This window comes from Somniosus microcephalus, chromosome 4, assembly GCF_052327205.1.
Source record: "Somniosus microcephalus isolate GS21.2 chromosome 4, FLI_Smic_1.0, whole genome shotgun sequence".
NCBI classification, from domain to species: Eukaryota; Metazoa; Chordata; class Chondrichthyes; order Squaliformes; family Somniosidae; genus Somniosus; species Somniosus microcephalus.
The window spans coordinates 175356368-175375016 of NC_140990.1; the positions used below are offsets into that span (position 1 = coordinate 175356368).

The following is an 18649-nucleotide window of genomic DNA, read 5'->3' on the forward strand; positions in this document are numbered from 1 at the left end:
TCTGCGAGTGATAGATTCAGTGACGCTGCCTTCTTCTTCTCCCCACTTGCTCTCCTCCATCGCCTCATGTGCTGCTGCTTGTTCTTGGTTATCTGAAGGCAGAAAGGCACGAGTCGGGTTATGGTGTGGTGGCGGGGGGGTGGAGCAAGATATGCTTTTTAAAATTTATTCATGGGATGTGGGCGTCGCTGGCAAGGCCAGCATTTATTGCCCATCCCTAATTGCCCTTGAGAAGGTGGTGGTGAGCCACCTTCTTAAACCACTGCAGTCCGTGTGACGACGGTACTCCCACAGTGCTGTTAGGATTTTGATCCAGTGATGATGAAGGAACGGCAATATATTTCCAAGTCAGGGTGGTGTGTGACTTGAGGAGAACTTGCAGGTGATGGTGTTCCCACGCGCCTGCTGCCCTTGTCCTTCTAGGTGGTAGAGATCGCGGGTTTGTAGTTGCTGCAGTGCATCTTGTAGATGGTACACACTGCAGCCATGGTACGCCGGTGGTGGATGGAGTGACTGTTTAAGGTGGTGGATGGGGTGCCAATCAAGCGGGCTGCTTTGTCCTGGATGGTGTCGAGCTTCTTGAGTGTTGTTGGAGCTGCACTCATCCAGGCAAGTGGAGAGTATTCCATCACACTCCTGACTTGTGCCTTGTAGATGGTGGAAAGGCTTTGGGGAGTCAGGAGGTGAGACACTCGCCGCAGAATACCTAGCCTCTGACCTGCTCTTGTTGCCACAGTATTTATGTAGCTGGTCCAGTTAAGTTTCTGGTCAATGGTGACCTCCAGGATGTTGATGGTGGGTGATTCGGCGATAGCAATGCCATTGAATGTCAAGGGGAGGTGGTTAGACTCTCGCTTGTTGGAGATAGTCATTGCCTGGCACTTCTGTGGCGCGAATGTTACCTGCCACTTATCAGCCCAAGCCTGAACGCCATCCAGGTCTTGTTGCCTGCGGGCATGGACTGCTTCATTATCTCAGGAGTTGTGAATGGCGCTGAACACTGTGTAGTCATCAGCGAACATCCCCATTTCTGACCTTATGTTAGAGTGAAGGTCATTGATGAAGCAGCTGAAGATGGTTGGGCCTAGGACACTGCACTGAGGAACTCCTGCAGCGATGTCCTGGGGCTGTGATGATTGACCTTCAACCACCACAACCAGTGTAAGTGAGAAGAGATTGTGGGATAAGGAGGTAGTGGGATGTGAGGAGAAGGATTAGGAATGAGCATACCGTTGTTGTCCCCAAGGGTATCAACCTCGCCCGTTGCCATGGCCTCCATGACTTCCCGTCCAATGATGTCGAACACTCGCTCCTCCAGTTGGCTCAGGGCCTGTATGACAGTTTGCCCCCCGTCTGTCTGCCACTGCTCCCGGCGATTATGCGCAACCTTGGCCTGCAAGAGAAAGGGAAGTGTGTGAGTATGGTGCACTGTGTTTGGGTGATGTGTCTGCCATAGTTGAATAGCTGTCAGTGTGTGCAAGCTGTGAGATGTGGGTGTGAGTGTTGCAGCAATGGTAAGGTTGTGAGAGTGAAGTGAAGCTATGATTCTGAGGTCTGAGTGGTGATAGGTAGAGACTGTTGGTAGGTGAGTGCTGGGGCATTGAGCAGTGTGTGCAGATGATGGGATATGGCATTTGCTGAAGCCTTCACTCACCTTGACCCGCCATGTGAGGTCATTAAACTTCTTGTGGCATTGGACGACCTGGGGATCACACTGGTCCCGTCACATAATCGGATATCTCCCGCCACAACCTTCTGGATGTATGGACCGATGACTTCCTGCCAGCTTGCAGGAAGAGGACATCCTGCCTTCTCTCCACGGCCATCACCAGTGCCTCCAGAGCCGCATCGGAGTGTCGTCTTGCTCTCTCCCTGTGCTGAAGCTGAGCCATCTCTTTTTAGTTGGTTCTGCTTCCAAGTGGCGTTCCAAGTGAGATGACAATGAGGTGCTGTTACATCAATGCACCTCCCCTGTAAGTCCTGGATAAAGCCTAGGCTAAACATGACTGGGAATTAGACTGTACCAGATAGTGGCACACCTGTTGAGCGGTAGGCTAATGAACAGCAGTTTTAGCACTGAGATCAGCACCATAATCATGTTAATGAGGACGGAGAATTAATTTTGCGTGCTACCTAGACCAGTTTGACCCGGCGCAGCTTAGTCGTGCTGAGCCAAGACACTGCCCGTTTTCGGGCCATATCCAATTTCTAGGCCTATGTGGGGTAGACACCCAAAGGGATCTAGGGGTACAGATTCACAAATCATTAAAAATAGCAACACAGATTCGCAAAGCCACAAAAAGTGCAAACAAAGCACTGGGGTTCCTTTCTGTAATATAATTCCAAAGCAGATATGTTAAGCTTATATAGAACCTTGGTAGACCACGCTTAGAATACAGTGCACAGCTCTGCTCTCCATCACAAAAAGTATATACTGTAGAGGCACTGGAGGAGGTGCAAAAAAATTTACAAGGATGATTCCAGAACTGAGAGATTATAACTATCAAGAAAGACTGAACAGGCTGGGACTCTTTTCTCTAGAAAAGAGAGGACTGAGAGGTGACCTAATAGTGATTTTTTAAATAATGAAAGGATTTGATAGGGTAGACGTAGAGAAGATGTTTCCACTTGTGGGGTAGAACAAAACTAGGGGCTATAAATATAAGATAGTCACTAATAAATCCAATAAGGAATACATTTCTTTACTCCTGAATGATGAGAATGTGGAACTCGACACTGCATGGAGCAGTTGAGGTGATTAGAATAGATGTATTTAAGGGGAAGCTAGATAAGTACATGAGGGAGAAAGGAATAGAAGGATATGTTGATAGAGTGAGATGAAGTAACATGGGAGGAGGCTCGTGAGGAGCTTAAACACCAGTATAGACCTGTTGGGCCGAAGAGCCTGCTCCTGTGCTATATATTCTATGTAATTCTATGTAACTTGGTTGGTGAGCTAATATAACACACACAGGAAAATTTCCTCCAGTTCTGTGTTCTGTCTGATGTCATGTCAGGACATGTACCACAATATTAATGTACTCTGACGTTGCGTGTCTATTTCTCTTAATCACATGTCAATTTACGATATTAAGAAGAGTATTCCATCTAGTTGCGGAACATCCTTGATTCACCTTCAGAACTGGCTATCTTCTATGGATTTGTGACATGGCCACTAGATGGAGCATCTGGTAACAGCCAAGCTTGGGAGCAAAAAAGTCATGGGTTGATATTGTTCCTACACCTGGGGTTGAAATCGTGTTATGTCATATTAATAATGAATGTATTTATGCATTTATCCGAAATTCTTTTGCTATTTTAATGGAAGAAAGAACTTGCATTTATACAACACCTTTCACGTCTTCAGGATGTCCCAAAGTGCTTCACAGTTAATTAAGTATTTTTAAAGTTGTAATGTAGGAAACACAGCAGCCAATTTGCGCACAGCAAGGTCTCACAAACAGCAATGTGATAATGATCAGATAATCAGTTTTAGTGATGTTGGTGGAGGGATAAATATTGGCCAGGACACCGGGTGAAATACTCTGCTCTTCTTCGAAATAGTGCCATGAGATATTTTATGTCTACCCGAGAGGGCAGATAGGGCCTTGGTTTAACATCTCACCCAAAAGACAGCACCTCCGACAGTACTGTGCTGTAGTGTTAGCCATAATTATGTGCTCATCTCTGGAGTGGGGCATGAACCCATGACATTCTGACTCAGAAGCGAGGGTGTTACCCCCTGAGCCAAGGCTGAGACAAAGGTGTTAACCTTGTATTAACACATTCGGGACGATGATGGCAGTGCAATTTCAATTCAGTTATGAGACAATATGGAACTGCATGGACTTAGTTGTGGGATAAAAAAAAGGTAGCAGCATCTATTTGCAACACCAGATTTCTGATTGGTCCCCTTGGAGGACAAGATACACCCAAATTTGTCTGAAATGTGTAATTTGATCCTGCCTACTGTAGACAACCCTGCAATGTGTAATTTGATCCAGTCTTGCCAGACTACAGAATGTGGAAGTATAGTTAGCTTTTTGAAGATCCTCTATTAATAGTATTCTGTAATTGTAATTATAGTTGTCCTTGGCTGGTAAAATAAAAGACTTTATACTCTAATTAGTAGGTTAGTTACTTCTTTGGAGTTTTATGTTTTTTGTTCCTTCTGGAAGGGATAAAAATTCTTTATTTCTGAATAAAGGGGCCAGGTGTGTGTGGGGGGTGGGGGGTGGGGGGCGGTGAGCGTGTGTGGGGGGTGCGTGTGAGTGTGTGGGAGGGGGGGCAGGGTGCGTGTGTGTGGGGTGCATGTGTGTGGGGTCCGTGTGGGTATCCAATCTTCTGACACACCAACGAATTCACACTGGGGAGAGACCGTTCACCTGCTCCCATGTGTGAGAAGGGATTCACTAATTCATCCGGTTGGAAGAATGTGATCCACGTCTAACTGAGGGGGTGAACGTGATCCGTCTTCCCATCTGATCACCTTTTTGCTCTCATTTCCCGCCCCACCCTTTAAACTTGGATCACATTCTTCCCCCCCTCCCTACTGTTCTCTCCGTGCTCTAAACCCCCCAGAATTCTTGACCATTCCCCCCCACCGAGTTCTTTACCTTCCTGCCGCTGAGCTCTTGACCTTCTCTCCCCGAGTTCCTGATGTCCCCTCCTCCCTCGAGCTCCTGACCTTCTCCCACTGAGTTGCTGAGCTTCTCCTCTCCCCCCGAGCTCCTGACCGATTGCACCTCTCACCCCAGCAAGCTCCCGACCTACTCCACCGGCACCCCTGGCGAGTTCCTGACCTTCTCCCCGCCCCCCCCCCCCCCCCCGAGTTCCTGACGTTCTCCCACCAAGCTCCTCTCTCCCCCGCCTCCGAGCTCCCCTCTCCGAGTTTCCCACTTCCCTCTCCGAGCTCCTCTCCACCCCACTCCGAGCTCCCCACCCCCGATTTCTGAGCTCCGCACCACCCCCCCCCCGAGTTCCGAGCTCCCCTCTCTGAGTTTCCCACTTCCCTCTCCGAGCTCCTCTCCACCCCGCTCCGAGCTCCCCACCCCCGATTTCCGAGCTCCGCACCACCCCCCCGAGTTCCGAGCTCCCCCCCACCTCCAAGCTCCCCTCTCGCCTCTCTCCCCGCCTCCAAGCTCCTCTTCCCCCACCCCAGAGTTCCTCTCTCCCTCACCCCCCACCCCCGAGCTTCTCTCTCCCCCACCTCCAATGGATAGCAAAAAGAGAAAAGGGGATACCTGGCAATGCACATGGGCAAATGATCATAGCTGGATGGAGGTGAATTACGAGTTCTTACTATCCGGTTTTGCCCTTATAAAAGGTGGTAATAGGACCAAAAAAGCATGAGCGATGGAAGCACTGACTTACTGCCAAGTTGCAGTCCTTTCCAATTATCAGGTGTGGAGTCAGGTGAAGTGGAGAAAGTGCATTTCTCCACTTCACCTGACGAAGGAGCAGCGCTCCGAAAGCTTGTGATTTCAAATAAAGCTGTTGGACTATAACCTGGTGTTGTGTGACTTCTTACAATTATCAGGTGGACCTTGATCCAGGCGGCCAGAGCTCCCACAGGTCAGCGCCTCATGAATATATGCTAATTGGGATCAGATGACGCAGTTAGGACCTCCCAACGCCATTTTTGTCTCTGCCTGCCTAATTGCTGCCAGTTCCTGCTCCCACCCAGCAAACAAGTTGGCATTACCAATGCTGACCCATGGGCAACAGAGGAAGCACTGGCCTTGCACATTCAGCAAGACAATAAATTTGCATCTTAAACAACAACCTAGATTTGCAGCAAATCATCCTAAAATGCTGCACAGGTGGACATCGAGCAGGAAGTGGAGGAGAAGTAACCAAAACCACAGTCAAAGGAATAAGTTTCAGAAGGCTCTTCAGAGTGCAGGGAAATGTAGCAAGCCAAAAGGTTTTGACAGAGAATCACAGGTGGCTGGAAACTCTGCCACTGATCTGCAAATCCATAAATGAGACTAGGAACGCTCTCTCCCCAACCAAACAAACAATGTGTTAACTTCCCACATCTTTTAGGTCATTTGTTACCCACACAAAGAGACTTGTTTTACAAAGTTAAAAGAGGGATACAACTATTAGAATTAGACATCATCCTGCCCCTTTTTAAAAATCCTCATAGAATTTAGCACCTCCATATTCAGAAACACCTCAGACAAAAACCAACACATTTCCAACTTGTCATTGGCTTTTGGGACACCTGAGTATCTCTTTTATAAAACTTACCTGTGCATACTCCATAAAGTCATTGAATCCACCCAACAGTAATCCCTTTCCTCCACGGTCCACAAGCTCTCGCCATATAATTGGGGAGTAATGATGCGTCCAGTCATTTGCGCTACATAACGTTTGAAGCCATAACTGGAGAAACACAAACATGCAGACACGGAATGTATTTGCTTCTTGGTTCTCAAGGTCGAACTTAGTCATTTGTAGCTGAGGGAATGCACAATATTAAACACTAACCAAAACCAATGTGAGAGAATGTGTCAGTACTGTGCAGTTGAAAATCTTTCTATTTTATTACACCGAAACCAAGATTTTTCAATTGTGCATAAGCCCAACTGAAATCTAGGTGGCACCCTTTTGCACTCGCCTTGCACGAGTGCTCTTCCAGGCTGCACAAACATAATCCAGGCTGCTGCCGCCCCAGGACGCTTCACGCCCTGTGGGTGGGGGGGGAATTGGCCAGCCCACAATCTGGTTGCCCGTTTGGCACCCCGCAGCTTGCTGGCTTGATGCAAATGAGGCGCACCCGTCTCTTGGTCATGGGTACTGGCAGCCAAAAGGCAAAATCAATCTCATTGTTCCTGAAAACTGTTCCAAATATATTCTAGAAATTCATTGCCTTTACCACTTGAGCTGTTCTGCTTCTCCGGGTCTATGTGAAAATTAAAAGCTTCCATTATAACCACATTGTTTTTGATACACGCTTCCCTGATCTCGGTATACTTCCCCACCCCCACCCCCACCCCACTACATCATTACTATCAGGAGGTCTGTAGACAACTCTTACATCCATTACTGTTCCTTAATTCTATCCATAGTGTTTCCATTGTCTGATCTCCCTTAGTGAATGCCTTTCTTTCTACTGCTGTAATTTGTGTCTTTTATTAATATCCTTTCCCCTATTTCCCTGTCCTTTATAAAGATCCTATAGCCTGGAATAAATAACTACCAATCATGCCCAGCTTGTAGCCAGGTCTATGTAATGGCTGCCACATCATACCCTTTAATCGGATTATGTGCATCTAACTCACTTTCTTCTGCTACATGCATTTGTGTATCCCGTGTAAGATCACCTCTTGGATGTCTCCTTTCAAGGCTGAAGAGCCCAAGTTTCTGCAGTCTTTCCTCATAACTGAGACCTCTGAAGGGAAACAGCCTTGTGGTTCTACTCTGCACAGCCTCCAGCGTATCAACAGCTCCATTGTGTCTCAGTAATCAAAAATGGACATCACATTGAATTACATGTATATAGAATATACAGCACAGAAACAGGACATTAGGCCCAACTGGTCCATGCTGGTGTTTATGTTCCACACAAATCTCCTCCCACTTTTCTTCATCTAACCTTCTATTCCTTTCTCCCTCATGTGTTTATCTAGCTTCCCCTTAAATGCATCAATGTGGATGAGGATCGAACCCGTGATCTTAGCGTTATTAGCACCACGCTCTAACCAACTAAGCTAACTGGCCATCGCGTGACCAAAACACTGTGCAGTTTGATCATGACATTTTTTTTTATTCACGGGATGTGGACGTCGCCGGCAAGGCCAGCATTTATTGCCCATCCTTAATTGCCCTCGAGAAGGTGGTGATGAATACAGCTGAGTGGCTTGTTAGGCCATTTCAGAGGGCAGTTAAGAGTCAACAACATTGCTGTGGGTCAGGAGTCACATATAGGGTAACGACAGCAGACTTCCTTCCCTAATGGTGGGATTTGAACTCATGTCTCCGGATCAGTAGTCCAGGCCTCTAGATTACTAGTCCAGTAACATAACCACTATGCTATCGTACCCCCCAATGACTTGCATTCTACTCTTTTGGTTATGCAGTTCAAAAATGTCCCAAAGTGCTTCAAAGAGGCATGAGGGGAAAAGAATGGACGCCAAGCCAAAGAAGAATGAGCTCAGCTCCAAAGCAGAAGTTAAAGTGCTCACACAGAGCCTGGTCTCCTGCATGCTCTTTGAGTAGGACACAGAGTGGCTAACATGGAGGCCTGGTATCTTGAGAAACAGCAGCCTCATGCCAGCCAACTCCAACTGTACCACATGTAGTTGGGCCTGGTTCTTTGTGGCTAATTAAGCAGGAGGGTTGCTCTAATGACTCCCACCAGATCATGAAAGACACTAGGGAGTGTCTCTTGTAGACTGGTCTAAAATGTCTGAAGTCTAGAATGTAGGGATTTCCCTAGTCTGTCCCCCTTGGGCTTCCAGCGAGGCAGCCTTTGCTTCCGATGAATGGGGTGGCACTGACTATTCCTGGGATGCTGCAATGGAGGATGGGATAGGACAGACGAATCGAGACCTCTGTAATATGCTATATATACATCATGCAATAGTCACTTCAACGCCTGCATGTAGTTGTGATGTTCTTCAAACATTCTTCTGTTCAGGGCTGTATCCACAAGATCCGTGTCCCCTGAATCGTCAGCTGAGGGAAGGTTTCTGCGCAGCCTCTGCTGGGGAAGTCGAATCCTCATTCACATGCTGCTCCTCCAGCTCCTTTGTGCTTAATAAGTCATCCAAGGCACTATCCTCATCCTTGCTAACTAGATCCTCCTCATTGAAAGACTCCAAGCTGGAGCTTGGTACTGATAAGGTGGGTGACACAGGTGGTGTCACTGATGGAGAGGCAGCATGGGTGAGAGGTGCAAGAGGCAGGATGGTGTTCATTATCATTTTGTCTCCGTTCATTTAGACTTCCAAATGGCAAGGCCTTGAGAAAGTGGTGGTGGGACGACTTCTTGAACTGCTGTAGTCCATTTGGTGAAGGTGCTCCACAGTGTTGTTAGGTAGGGAGTTCCAGGATTTTGACCCAGCAACGATAAAGGAATGGCGATACATGTCCAAGTCGGGACGGTGTGCAACTTGGAGATGATTGTGTTGCCATGCACCTGCTGCCTTTGTCCTTCTAGGCGGTGGAGCTCGAGAGTTTTGGAGGTGTTGTTGAAGAAGCCTTGGTGAGTTGTTACAGTGCATCCTATAGATATTATACACTGCAGCTACAGTATGCCAATGGGAGCAAGAGTTATGATTTCATTGAGTTATAGTGCAATGTGAATGAAGACTTATCATTCCATTTAAGGAGCGAGTATGATCAGTGAGGGGGGCCGAGGTTCCCGTCACCAAAATGAAAATGGGAAGGTGGTTGTTCTTGGATGCCCTAGTGAAGTCACTAAACTTATGGTGGTATTACAGTGCAAGTGTATGAATCTGTCAGTTTTCCAGAACATTCAGAAGTCACTTCTTGTTTACAGTGAAGATAGTTACTTGCCCAGTGCCCGAAAAAACAACTTCTTGTGATTACAATGGCCCAGTGGCTCGAACATTAATGATTGTGGCCATATTTACAACCAAGGGCAGAGCAACTGAAGTCGCAAATGATCCTTTTAAAGCATTGGAGCTTATCTTCGACAAATTCTCCCAGGCAATCACCAACCTTCATATCCTCCTGCTTGGATAGGCATAAGTGAGATATTTAGGGCCCAAAGATTCTCTCTCCGGGGTAATGTCATCTGTGTGGTTTGCTCCTCGTGAGTGCACACACCTCTCACTTCTTCTTTTCCCAGAGAGTAGTGAGCCTCTGGAATGCGTTGCTGGCTGGTGTGGTGGGTGCTGATTCTCTACATGCCTTAAAGAGGGAACTTGAGCAGGTCTTGACTGGGGCAGAGATAGCAACATAAAGAAGGTTTTTATAGATAACACTTGGTCCGTGTGATCTCCTGGACTGGTTTTGATCGCCTGAGGGGGTCGGAGAGGAATTTTCCAGGGTATTTTTTTCCCTATTGGCTGTGGGGATTTCTTTTTTTTTGCCTTTCCTAGGAATTGAAATGGTTGCCGGGGTCGGGGAGGGGGGTAGGAATTGACTGATCACAATGCTACAGCTAATATGAATGTGGGGCAGGCTTGATGGACAAGTTGGTCTTTTCCTGACCATTATTTTCATTCGTTCTTAACCTATTGTTCCTTTTATAAAACAATTGAGGCATGAAGCTCCCTTTCATCGGGGACTTTTAGTCTGTTTGACATTGATTAATGCCTGGTACAAATGAGATAATTTTGCTGGTACATTATGCCATGTAATGACTCTAAATTTGCAGTGAGAATTTACAAATTAATTCGATAAATGGCTCAAACTGTAATTTTAGTCCATAAAAGATGGGAAAAACATATCAGAATTTATGGAATGGTATTAAGTTGGTCAAAGTAGCCGTTGCATCTTGAGTGCCATTTTCTACATGCTGATAAGTTGTTGCAAAATTCTGTATGTGCTCTAACCCACAACTCTGAAAAGTGCCCTCTGAAAGCATCAGTGCAGCACTGACATTTCCCACATCAGTTACTTGGGGGCTTTTTGAAGCAATTTATGGACAGTTCTGTACATTCATGCTCGCTGGCATCTGGACTAAAGCTGCATAAAGATCCAATTTGCAGAGAGCGAAGACTTTCATCTTATCACTCCAAGCTAAATTGGAACCCAAGCTAAAAGGATTGTATGCTGTATCACTCATTACTCCTTCTTTATGTTTACAAATCATTCTAAAGACAACTTGGGCAAAAAAAATTATTACATGATATTTTACTCCACTTTTGTTCATTCAATCCAGTATTGGCATTGGAGTCTGAATTACTCCTAATTTCAGCATCTTAGATCCAACGCAGCACTCAGTCTTAGCTGCTTGTTTCTTGGCATATCACTACTCCCCTTATTGTGTTCAGTACCGGACCTAGTAGCATATCTACGTCAATGAAACTCAGTAAGCAATTAGACTCAGAGAAACACAAATGTCAGATCTGAAATTCAGCTAATTTTATAATTTTTTTAAAGTAGTTTTTCTGCTTTCAGAACTAAACAGTAACTGACCTGCCAATCGTCAGGTGGTAGGACAATTTTATGGACCTTGAAGTCTGGCAAGTTTTTCTCAAGATAATCTGCCAAAAGTTCTGCCTTGGCGTAATAAGGGCAGTTTGCTCTACCTGCAACAAGCAAAACAAATCAAAATATATGTCATTTTTACATTGCTGCAAGAACATCACCATTTTTAGCAACAGGAAAAGATCATTGGTCCAACATGGCTGTGCATTTTTCACAGATCAACCTCCCTACCTGCCTTCTCGCCATGTCCCTCAAACCTTTCTCTCTCTGGAAATGCATCTGATTGCTCCTTGAACCCATTTATACAGTCCACTCCCAGGGCCTTTTCCTGTTCCTATTTCACAGCTTTGGATGGAAACTTGGCTGCTGCGTTTCCTGTATTACAACAGTGACTGCACTTCAAAAGTACTGCATTGGTTGCAAATCTCTTTGGGATGTCTTGAGGTTGTGAAAAGTGCTACAAAAATGCAAGTCTTTCTTTCTTTCACTTGGGCCAGCTTTTAAATATTATAATACTCTCCAATTTTCTTTCTCACTCCTGAAGACACTGGGACACAGTTGCTGGAATACAGTTGCACAAGCACTGGAAGGCCTCCTCCAGGATCTTTGCTCAAATGCCTGCTTTTCGTGAGTAGTAGCACTCTTGCCTCTGAGTCAGGCATTTAAGCCCCACTCTAGAGACTTGAGCATGTAATCTAAGCTAACACTCCAATGCAGTACCGGGCAATGTCCTCCCTAATTTTAAATTTGGGTACGTGGTCCCTTTAACAGGCTGAGCGGCCCATGCAAAGTTTCGTGCATGCGCAAAGTTTCACATTGGAAAAACCGATCTAGGACTGTGCGGGACCGGCAGACAGCTGTGCGTAGAGGGAACGTTGGTAATGGGGTAGTACTGCGCAGTTGGAGGTGCCATCTTTTGGATAAGACATTAAACCGAGGCCTCATTTGCCCTCTCAGATGCATTATTCAAAGAAGAGCAGGGGAGTTCTCCCGGTGTTCTGGTCAGCAGTTATCTCTTAACCAATACAAAAATACATTATTCGACATTCATCCCATTGCTGTTTGTGGAATTTTGCTGTGCGCAAATTGACTGCCGCATTTCCCTAAATTACAACACTGGCTACACGTCAAAAGCAATTAATTGGCTGTAAATTACATAGAATTTAATGAACAAAAACAGGTCATTCAGCCCAACTGGTCTGTGCCGGTGTTTATGCTCCACACGAGCCTCCTCCCACCTCACTTCATCTAACCATATCAGCATATCCTTCTATTCCTTTCCCCCTCATGTACTTAACTAGTGTTCCCTTAAATGCACCTTTGGGACATCCTGATGTCGTGATGGTGCTATATAAATGCAAGGCCTTCCTATCTTTTTATATAAATGGAAGTAAAAATAACCCCCAGCTTCTTTTCTCCACTGCAAACTGTCTTCTTAAAGCCCCCTCTCCCTGTCTCCTTCACCCTCACCTCCAACAGCAAGTGCGAGGAGCTCAGGGACTTCTTTGTCTCTAAGGTTGAGACCATCTAATCAGCTGCCTCTGCCACTTCCCTTCCTTCCCCTTGCCCACCATCACAAACTTCCTCTAAGGTTCCCCCCTGCCCTAGCCCTGATCTCGCATCTTTCTCCAATATCTCTATCTCATCTCATGACCTCTCCAAGCTCATCATGTCCGTGAGACCCACTTCCTGCTCCCTTGACCCTATTCCCACTAAACTGCTAACTACCCAACTTCCCTTCCTGGCTCCCATGACAGCTGTTATTCTTAATGGTTCTCTCTCCTCAGGTACTGTCCCCCTCTCCTTCAAATCTGCCGTCATCACCTCTCTCGTCAAAAAACCAACATTTGACCCCTCTGCCTTTGCAAACTACCACCCCACCTCCAACCTCCCTTTCCTCTCCAAAGTCCTCGAATGTGTTGTCTCCCCCCAAATCAGTGCCCATCGTTCCCGGAACTCCATGTTTGAACCCCTCCAATCAGGTTTCCAACCCTGCCACAGTACCAAAACAGCTCTTAACAAAGTCACAAATGACATCCTATGTGACTGTGACAAAGGTAAACTATCCCTCCTCATCCTTCTCGACCTGTCTGCAGCCTTTGACACGGTAGACCACACCATCCTCCTCCAACACCTCTCCACCGTCATCCAGCTGGGTGGGACTGCATTTGCCTGGTTCCATTCTTAGCTATCTAATCATAGCCAGAGAATCACCTGCAATGGTTTCTCTTCCCGCTCCTGCACCTAACCCACAAGGATCTATCCTTGGCCCCCTCCTATTTCTCATCTTCATGCTGCCCCTCAGCGACATCATCTGAAAACACAGCGTCATTTGCCACATGTACACCTATGTCACCCAGCTCTACCTCACCACCACCTCTCGCGACCCCTTCGCTGCTTGTCCAACATCCAGTACTGGATGTGCAAAAATTTCCTCCAAATATTGGGAAGACCAAAGCCATTGTCTTTGATCCCCTCCACAAACTCCGTTCCCTAGCCACCGACTCCATCCCGCTCCCTAGCAACTGTCTGAGGCTGAACCACACTGTTCGCAACCTTGGTGTCATATTTGACCCCGAGATGAGCTTCTAGCTACATATCCGTGCCATCACTAAGACCGTCTATTTCCACCTCTGGAACATCGGCCGAACCCGTCTTTGCTTCAGCGCATCCGCTGCTGAAACCCTCATCCATGCCTTTGTTATATCTAGACTTGACTATTTCAACACACTTCTAGCCGGCCTCCCACATTCTATCCTCTGTAAACTTGAGGTCAACCAAACTCAGCTGCCCGTGTCCTAACTCGCACCAAGTCCCGTTCACCCATCAGCCCTGTGTTCGCTGACCTACATTGGCTCCTGTTCCGGCAACATCTCAATTTTAAAATTCTTGTTTTCAAATCCCTTCAAGGCCTCGCCCCTCCCAATTTCTGCAACCTCTTCCGGCCCTACAACCTTACGAGATCTCTGCTCTCCTCCAATTCTGGCCTCTTGCACATCCCCAGTTTTAATCTCTCCACCATTTGTGGCTGTACCTTTAGCTGCCTGGAAGCCCTGATCTCTGGAATTCCCTCCCGAAACCTCTCCGCCTCTCTACCCCTCTGCTCCTTTAAGAAGCTCCTTAAAGAAGCTCCTTAAAGCCTACCTCTTCCTGCCCTAATATCTCCTTATGTGGTTCAGAGTCAAATTTTGTTTGATAATCGCTCCTGTGAAGCTCCTTAGGATGTTTTACTACGTTATATACGTGCTATATAAATCAAGTTGTTGTTGCTGTTGGTTCTTTCTCTCCCACTTTGTCCAGTCAGGATCACCGAATAAGGACCCGGGGCAGAAACCCGTGCCGATCATTAACATCCCCAGGCTAGGGTACTGAGGCCAATGGCCATTGCCCCAGCTGCCCTTTCTGTCCCCTATTGTTTCTCTCTAAGATTAAAGCTGTTAGCCTGTTATCGCGCTGTCTTTCCTTAGATACCTGTGACTAAATCTATGACGCGCGAGTTTCAGCCGGTTAAACGATTATTTTTAGGTTTTGCTTCATTTAACACGAAGATGCCTCCAACCCACCTGCTACCACGAACTTCACCATTTTGTTTGGGCGTTGCCAGGCAACGGGAGCGCCCGGACCCAAATAGCGGTTGCACCGAGCGCGTCCCCCATTTCCCCCCCGGTTGCAACAAGAATCGCAATAACAAATAGCGAGGTTTGACAGTCCTGTGATTTGTGGCTATTGCAAACTAAATGGAAAAAATAGTAAAATCTATCAAGCCAAGCTTCTGGGGGAAGAAAAAGGTGGCATCGTCAAGATTTTAAAGCAATATTGGCAGACCTGGAGGAATTGAAGGTGGCGGCTCAGAAAGGAGATCAGTTAAGCCAAATATGTAAATGAAGAAAAATCATTTTTGGCAGTTAACAAAACATGCAAGTTCCAAAAGACATTCAGTACTCACAAGGGTTAATGGCAGAGGAAAATTTACTGTCAACAAAGTTACTGCTCTAGGAAGGACAACTGGGCAACATATGTACTCCTTGAATGATAATAGCTAAAGAAAGAAAGACTTGCATTTATATAGTGCCTTTCACGTCCACTGAACGTCTCAAAGTGCTTTACAGCCAATGAAGTACTTTTGTAGTGTAGTCACTGTTGTAATGTAGGAAATGCGGCAGCCAATTTGCACACAACAAACTCCCACAAACAGCAATATTGTGGGGGACTACGGTCTCCCGCGTAAAGAAATAGGTCTTTACTCCAACTCTCACAATACAGTACTGAATTTGTAAAGCCTGCGAACCTGTGATGACTCACGGATTGGTCACCTGCTGGAACCTGATTGGTTTTCCTTCTCTCAGCAGCAGGCAAGTCTGAACATGCCTTATTCCTCTCAGCTTGCAACTGTCTTGTGGGGGGAGGGGAATACAGCAGTTAAAAGGGGATTATACAGGTTTATCTACATACACACAATGTTTCCCCAATGTGGCAACGCCACATACGCCCCCCCAGAATCCTCGTTAACTGTAAAAGTCAGTCTCTGCGGAGGTTTGACCAAGCGGCCGTAGCGGCTGTAGTAGCCATCTGGCGTGTGAGGAGGGCTGTCTGGGAGGTCGGCCAGTTGGTTCGTCGGCTGGTCTGGCGGCTGGTCTGCCGGTGGGCTGGCTGGACGGGCTGCCGGCGAAGGTGGGGCGGCGGCCGGGAAGTAAGGTTCTGGCATGTCTTGGTCCTCTTGTGGGGCCGCCGCCAACGCGGGAGGTCTGCCCCGCCGTGGGGGGAAGAGCCGGCCGAAACGGGAAGCTGAGGTCCAGGTGCGCCAGTTTGAGGCGGTCTACTGAAATACGGTCCGGCTTCCCGCCGACGTCGATAAGAAAAGCTTTGTCCCCCGTCTCCAATACTGGGAAGGGGCCGGTGTATGGTGCCTGCAGCGGGCCTCTGTGCGCGTCCCGGTGCATGAAGACGAACTCCGCATGTCGTAAGTCTCGAGGCACGTAGGACGGCTGCGGGCTGTATTGCGAAGTGGGCACTGGACGGAATTGCTGGGCCGCATCCTGGTGCAGGAAAAGCTGTCTGGCGGCCGACCACGGCTCCGTTGTCAGGGGGAGGAAGTCGCCTGGTACTCTGAGTGGTTGGCCGTAGACCATCTCGGCCGCGGAGGCGCGGAGGTCCTCTTTGGGCGCGGTGCGCAATCCCAGGAGGACGCAGGGTAGTTTGTCGATCCAGCTAGTGTCGGCCAGGCTGGCACGGAGGGAGGCTTTAAAGGAACGATGAAAGCGCTCGCAGAGCCCGTTGGCCTGCGGGTGGTAGGCTGTTGTCCTGTGCAACTTGGTGCCGAGGCCGGCGGTGATGGCATTCCACAAGTGGGAGGTGAACTGGGGGCCTCTGTCCGAGGATATGTCGGTCGGCATGCCGAACCGGGCCACCCATGTCGAGATGAATGCTCGCGCGACGTCGGTCGTGGTGGTGGAGGCGAGGGGAACCGCCTCGGGCCATCTGGTGGTGCGGTCGACGATCGTGAGCAGGTGTGTGAAACCGTGCGATGGCGGCAAGGGGCCTACCAGATCGACGTGGACGTGGTCAAAACGCCTCTCGGGCACCGGGAAACACTACAATGGCGTCTTGGTGTGCTGCTGGACCTTAGCGCGCTGACACGCCACGTATGTGTTGGTCCAGTCTCTCACATCCTTGTGGAGTCCAGGCCAGATGAACTTGGCGGACATGAGTTTCTGAGACGCACGCATCCCTGGATGTGAGAGGCCGTGGATGATGTCGAAAACTCGCTTGCGCCAGGCGGATGGGACGACCAGCCTAGGCGAGGGGACTGAGACGTCGCACAGGAGGGTTGTGCCAGCTGCGTGGAAGTGGATGTCGGCCAGGGTGAGGCTGGTGGTTGACGTCCTGAGGGCCTAGATCTCCGCGTCGGCGGCCTGGTCTCTCGCCATGCTGGCGTAGTCGACGCCCAGGTGCACTGCGTGGAGCGAGGGTCTTGAGAGGCAGTCGGCCACCAAATTGTCCTTGCCGGCGACGTGGCGGATGTCCGTGGTGAACTCCGAGATGAAGTTGAGTTGGCGCTGTTGGCGCGCGGACCAGGGTTCGGTTACTTTGGCCATGGCGAAAGTGAACGGCTTGTGGTCCACGAATGCGGTGAACGGCCGGCCTTCCAGGAGGAAACGGAAGTGCCGGATTGCCAGGAACAGGGCCAGAAGCTCTTTGTCGAACGTGCTGTAGGCCTGCTCGTTCTTGCGCAGCTGTCGGCTGAAAAATGCCAGTAGCTGCCACGCGCTTTCGACCCACTGTTGCTGGACGGCGCCAACGGCGTAATCCGAGGCGTCCGTGGTGAGGGCGGTCTTGGCGCCCGGGATGGGGTGGGTCAGTAGTGTGGCGTTGGCCAAGGCGCTTTTGGTCTGGTGGAAGGCTGTCGCCATCTCGCTGGACCAGGTGAGTTGCTCTTTGCCCGTTTTGCCCCTGGTGGCTTCGTAGAGGGGGCGCATGAGTGCGGCGGCTTTGGGCACGAACCGGTGATAGAAATTGACCATCCCCAAAAATTCCTGCAGCGCCTTGACCGAGGTGGGCTGGGGAAAGTTCGCCACCGCCTGCACCTTGGAAGGTAGGGGAATGGCTCCCCTTGGTGAGATTCTGTGGCCGAGAAAGTCAATTTGGGCTGCTCCGAACTGGCATTTGGCCGGGTTGACGATTAGCCCGTGTTGGCTGAGGCGCTGGAAAAGGGAGCGCAAATGCGCGATGTGCTCGGCCTTGCTGGTGCTGGCCATGAGGATATCGTCCAGATAGACGAACAGGAAGCTCAGGTCCCGTAGGACAGAGTCCATGAGCCGTTGGAAGGCCTGTGCGGCGTTCTTGAGCCCGAAGGGCATGCGCAGGAACTCGAACAGTCCGAAGGGGGTGATGACCGCCGTCTTCTGGACGTCTGCGTGGTGGACGGGGACCTGATGGTAGCCGCGAATCAGGTCGACCTTGGAAAAGATGGACTTTCCTGCTAGGTGTGCCGAGAAGTCTTGGATGTGCAGAATGGGGTATCTATCGGGCGTGGTGGCGTCGTTGAGCCGTCTGTAGTCGCCGCAGGGGCGCCAGCCACAGCCCGGCTGGGGCACAATGTGGAGGGGGGACGACCAGGGGCTGTTCGAGCGGCGGATGATGCCCAGTTTTTCCATCGTGGCGAATTCTTCCTTGGCCAACGCCATCTTGGCTGGGTCCAGGCGTCTGGCTCGGGCGAACACTGGTGGTCCCGTAGTGGCGATGTGGTGCTCGACCCTATGCTTGGCTGCCGCGGCTGAGAAGGTCGGTTGTGTGAGCCTCGGGAAATCTGCGAGTAGGCGGGCGTAGTCGTCATGCGCCAGGGCGGAGCAGGACCCGACAAGGGCCGGGCTGTTGCTCTGCTGGCAGGCCAGTGAAGCGAAAGTTGCTGCGTCGATCAGGCGCCTGTCGCGGACGTCAACCAGGAGTCCGTGGGCGCAAAGAAAATCGGCGCCCAGCAAGGGATGTGCCACCGAGGCCGCCACGAAATCCCACATAAATC

The 18649-nt window shown here is 49.1% G+C and overlaps 1 protein-coding gene across 3 annotated transcripts in view; it reads right to left on the reverse strand.

Annotated features, from left to right (window-relative positions):
* mdh1b (malate dehydrogenase 1B, NAD (soluble)) overlaps positions 1-14796 on the reverse strand; it is a 72101-nt gene extending 57305 nt beyond the window's left edge. For all 3 annotated transcript variants that reach the window (XM_085985486.1, XM_085985485.1, XM_085985484.1), the window contains exons 1-3: positions 14694-14796; positions 11119-11231; positions 6256-6390 (exon numbers count right to left, since the gene is read on the reverse strand). In XM_085985486.1, the coding sequence (XP_085841612.1) occupies positions 6256-6390; positions 11119-11231; positions 14694-14715 (270 nt within the window). In that variant the 5' untranslated portion in view covers positions 14716-14796. The remainder of the gene's footprint in view (positions 1-6255; positions 6391-11118; positions 11232-14693) is intronic.
* Between the last annotated feature and the right edge of the window lie 3853 nt (positions 14797-18649).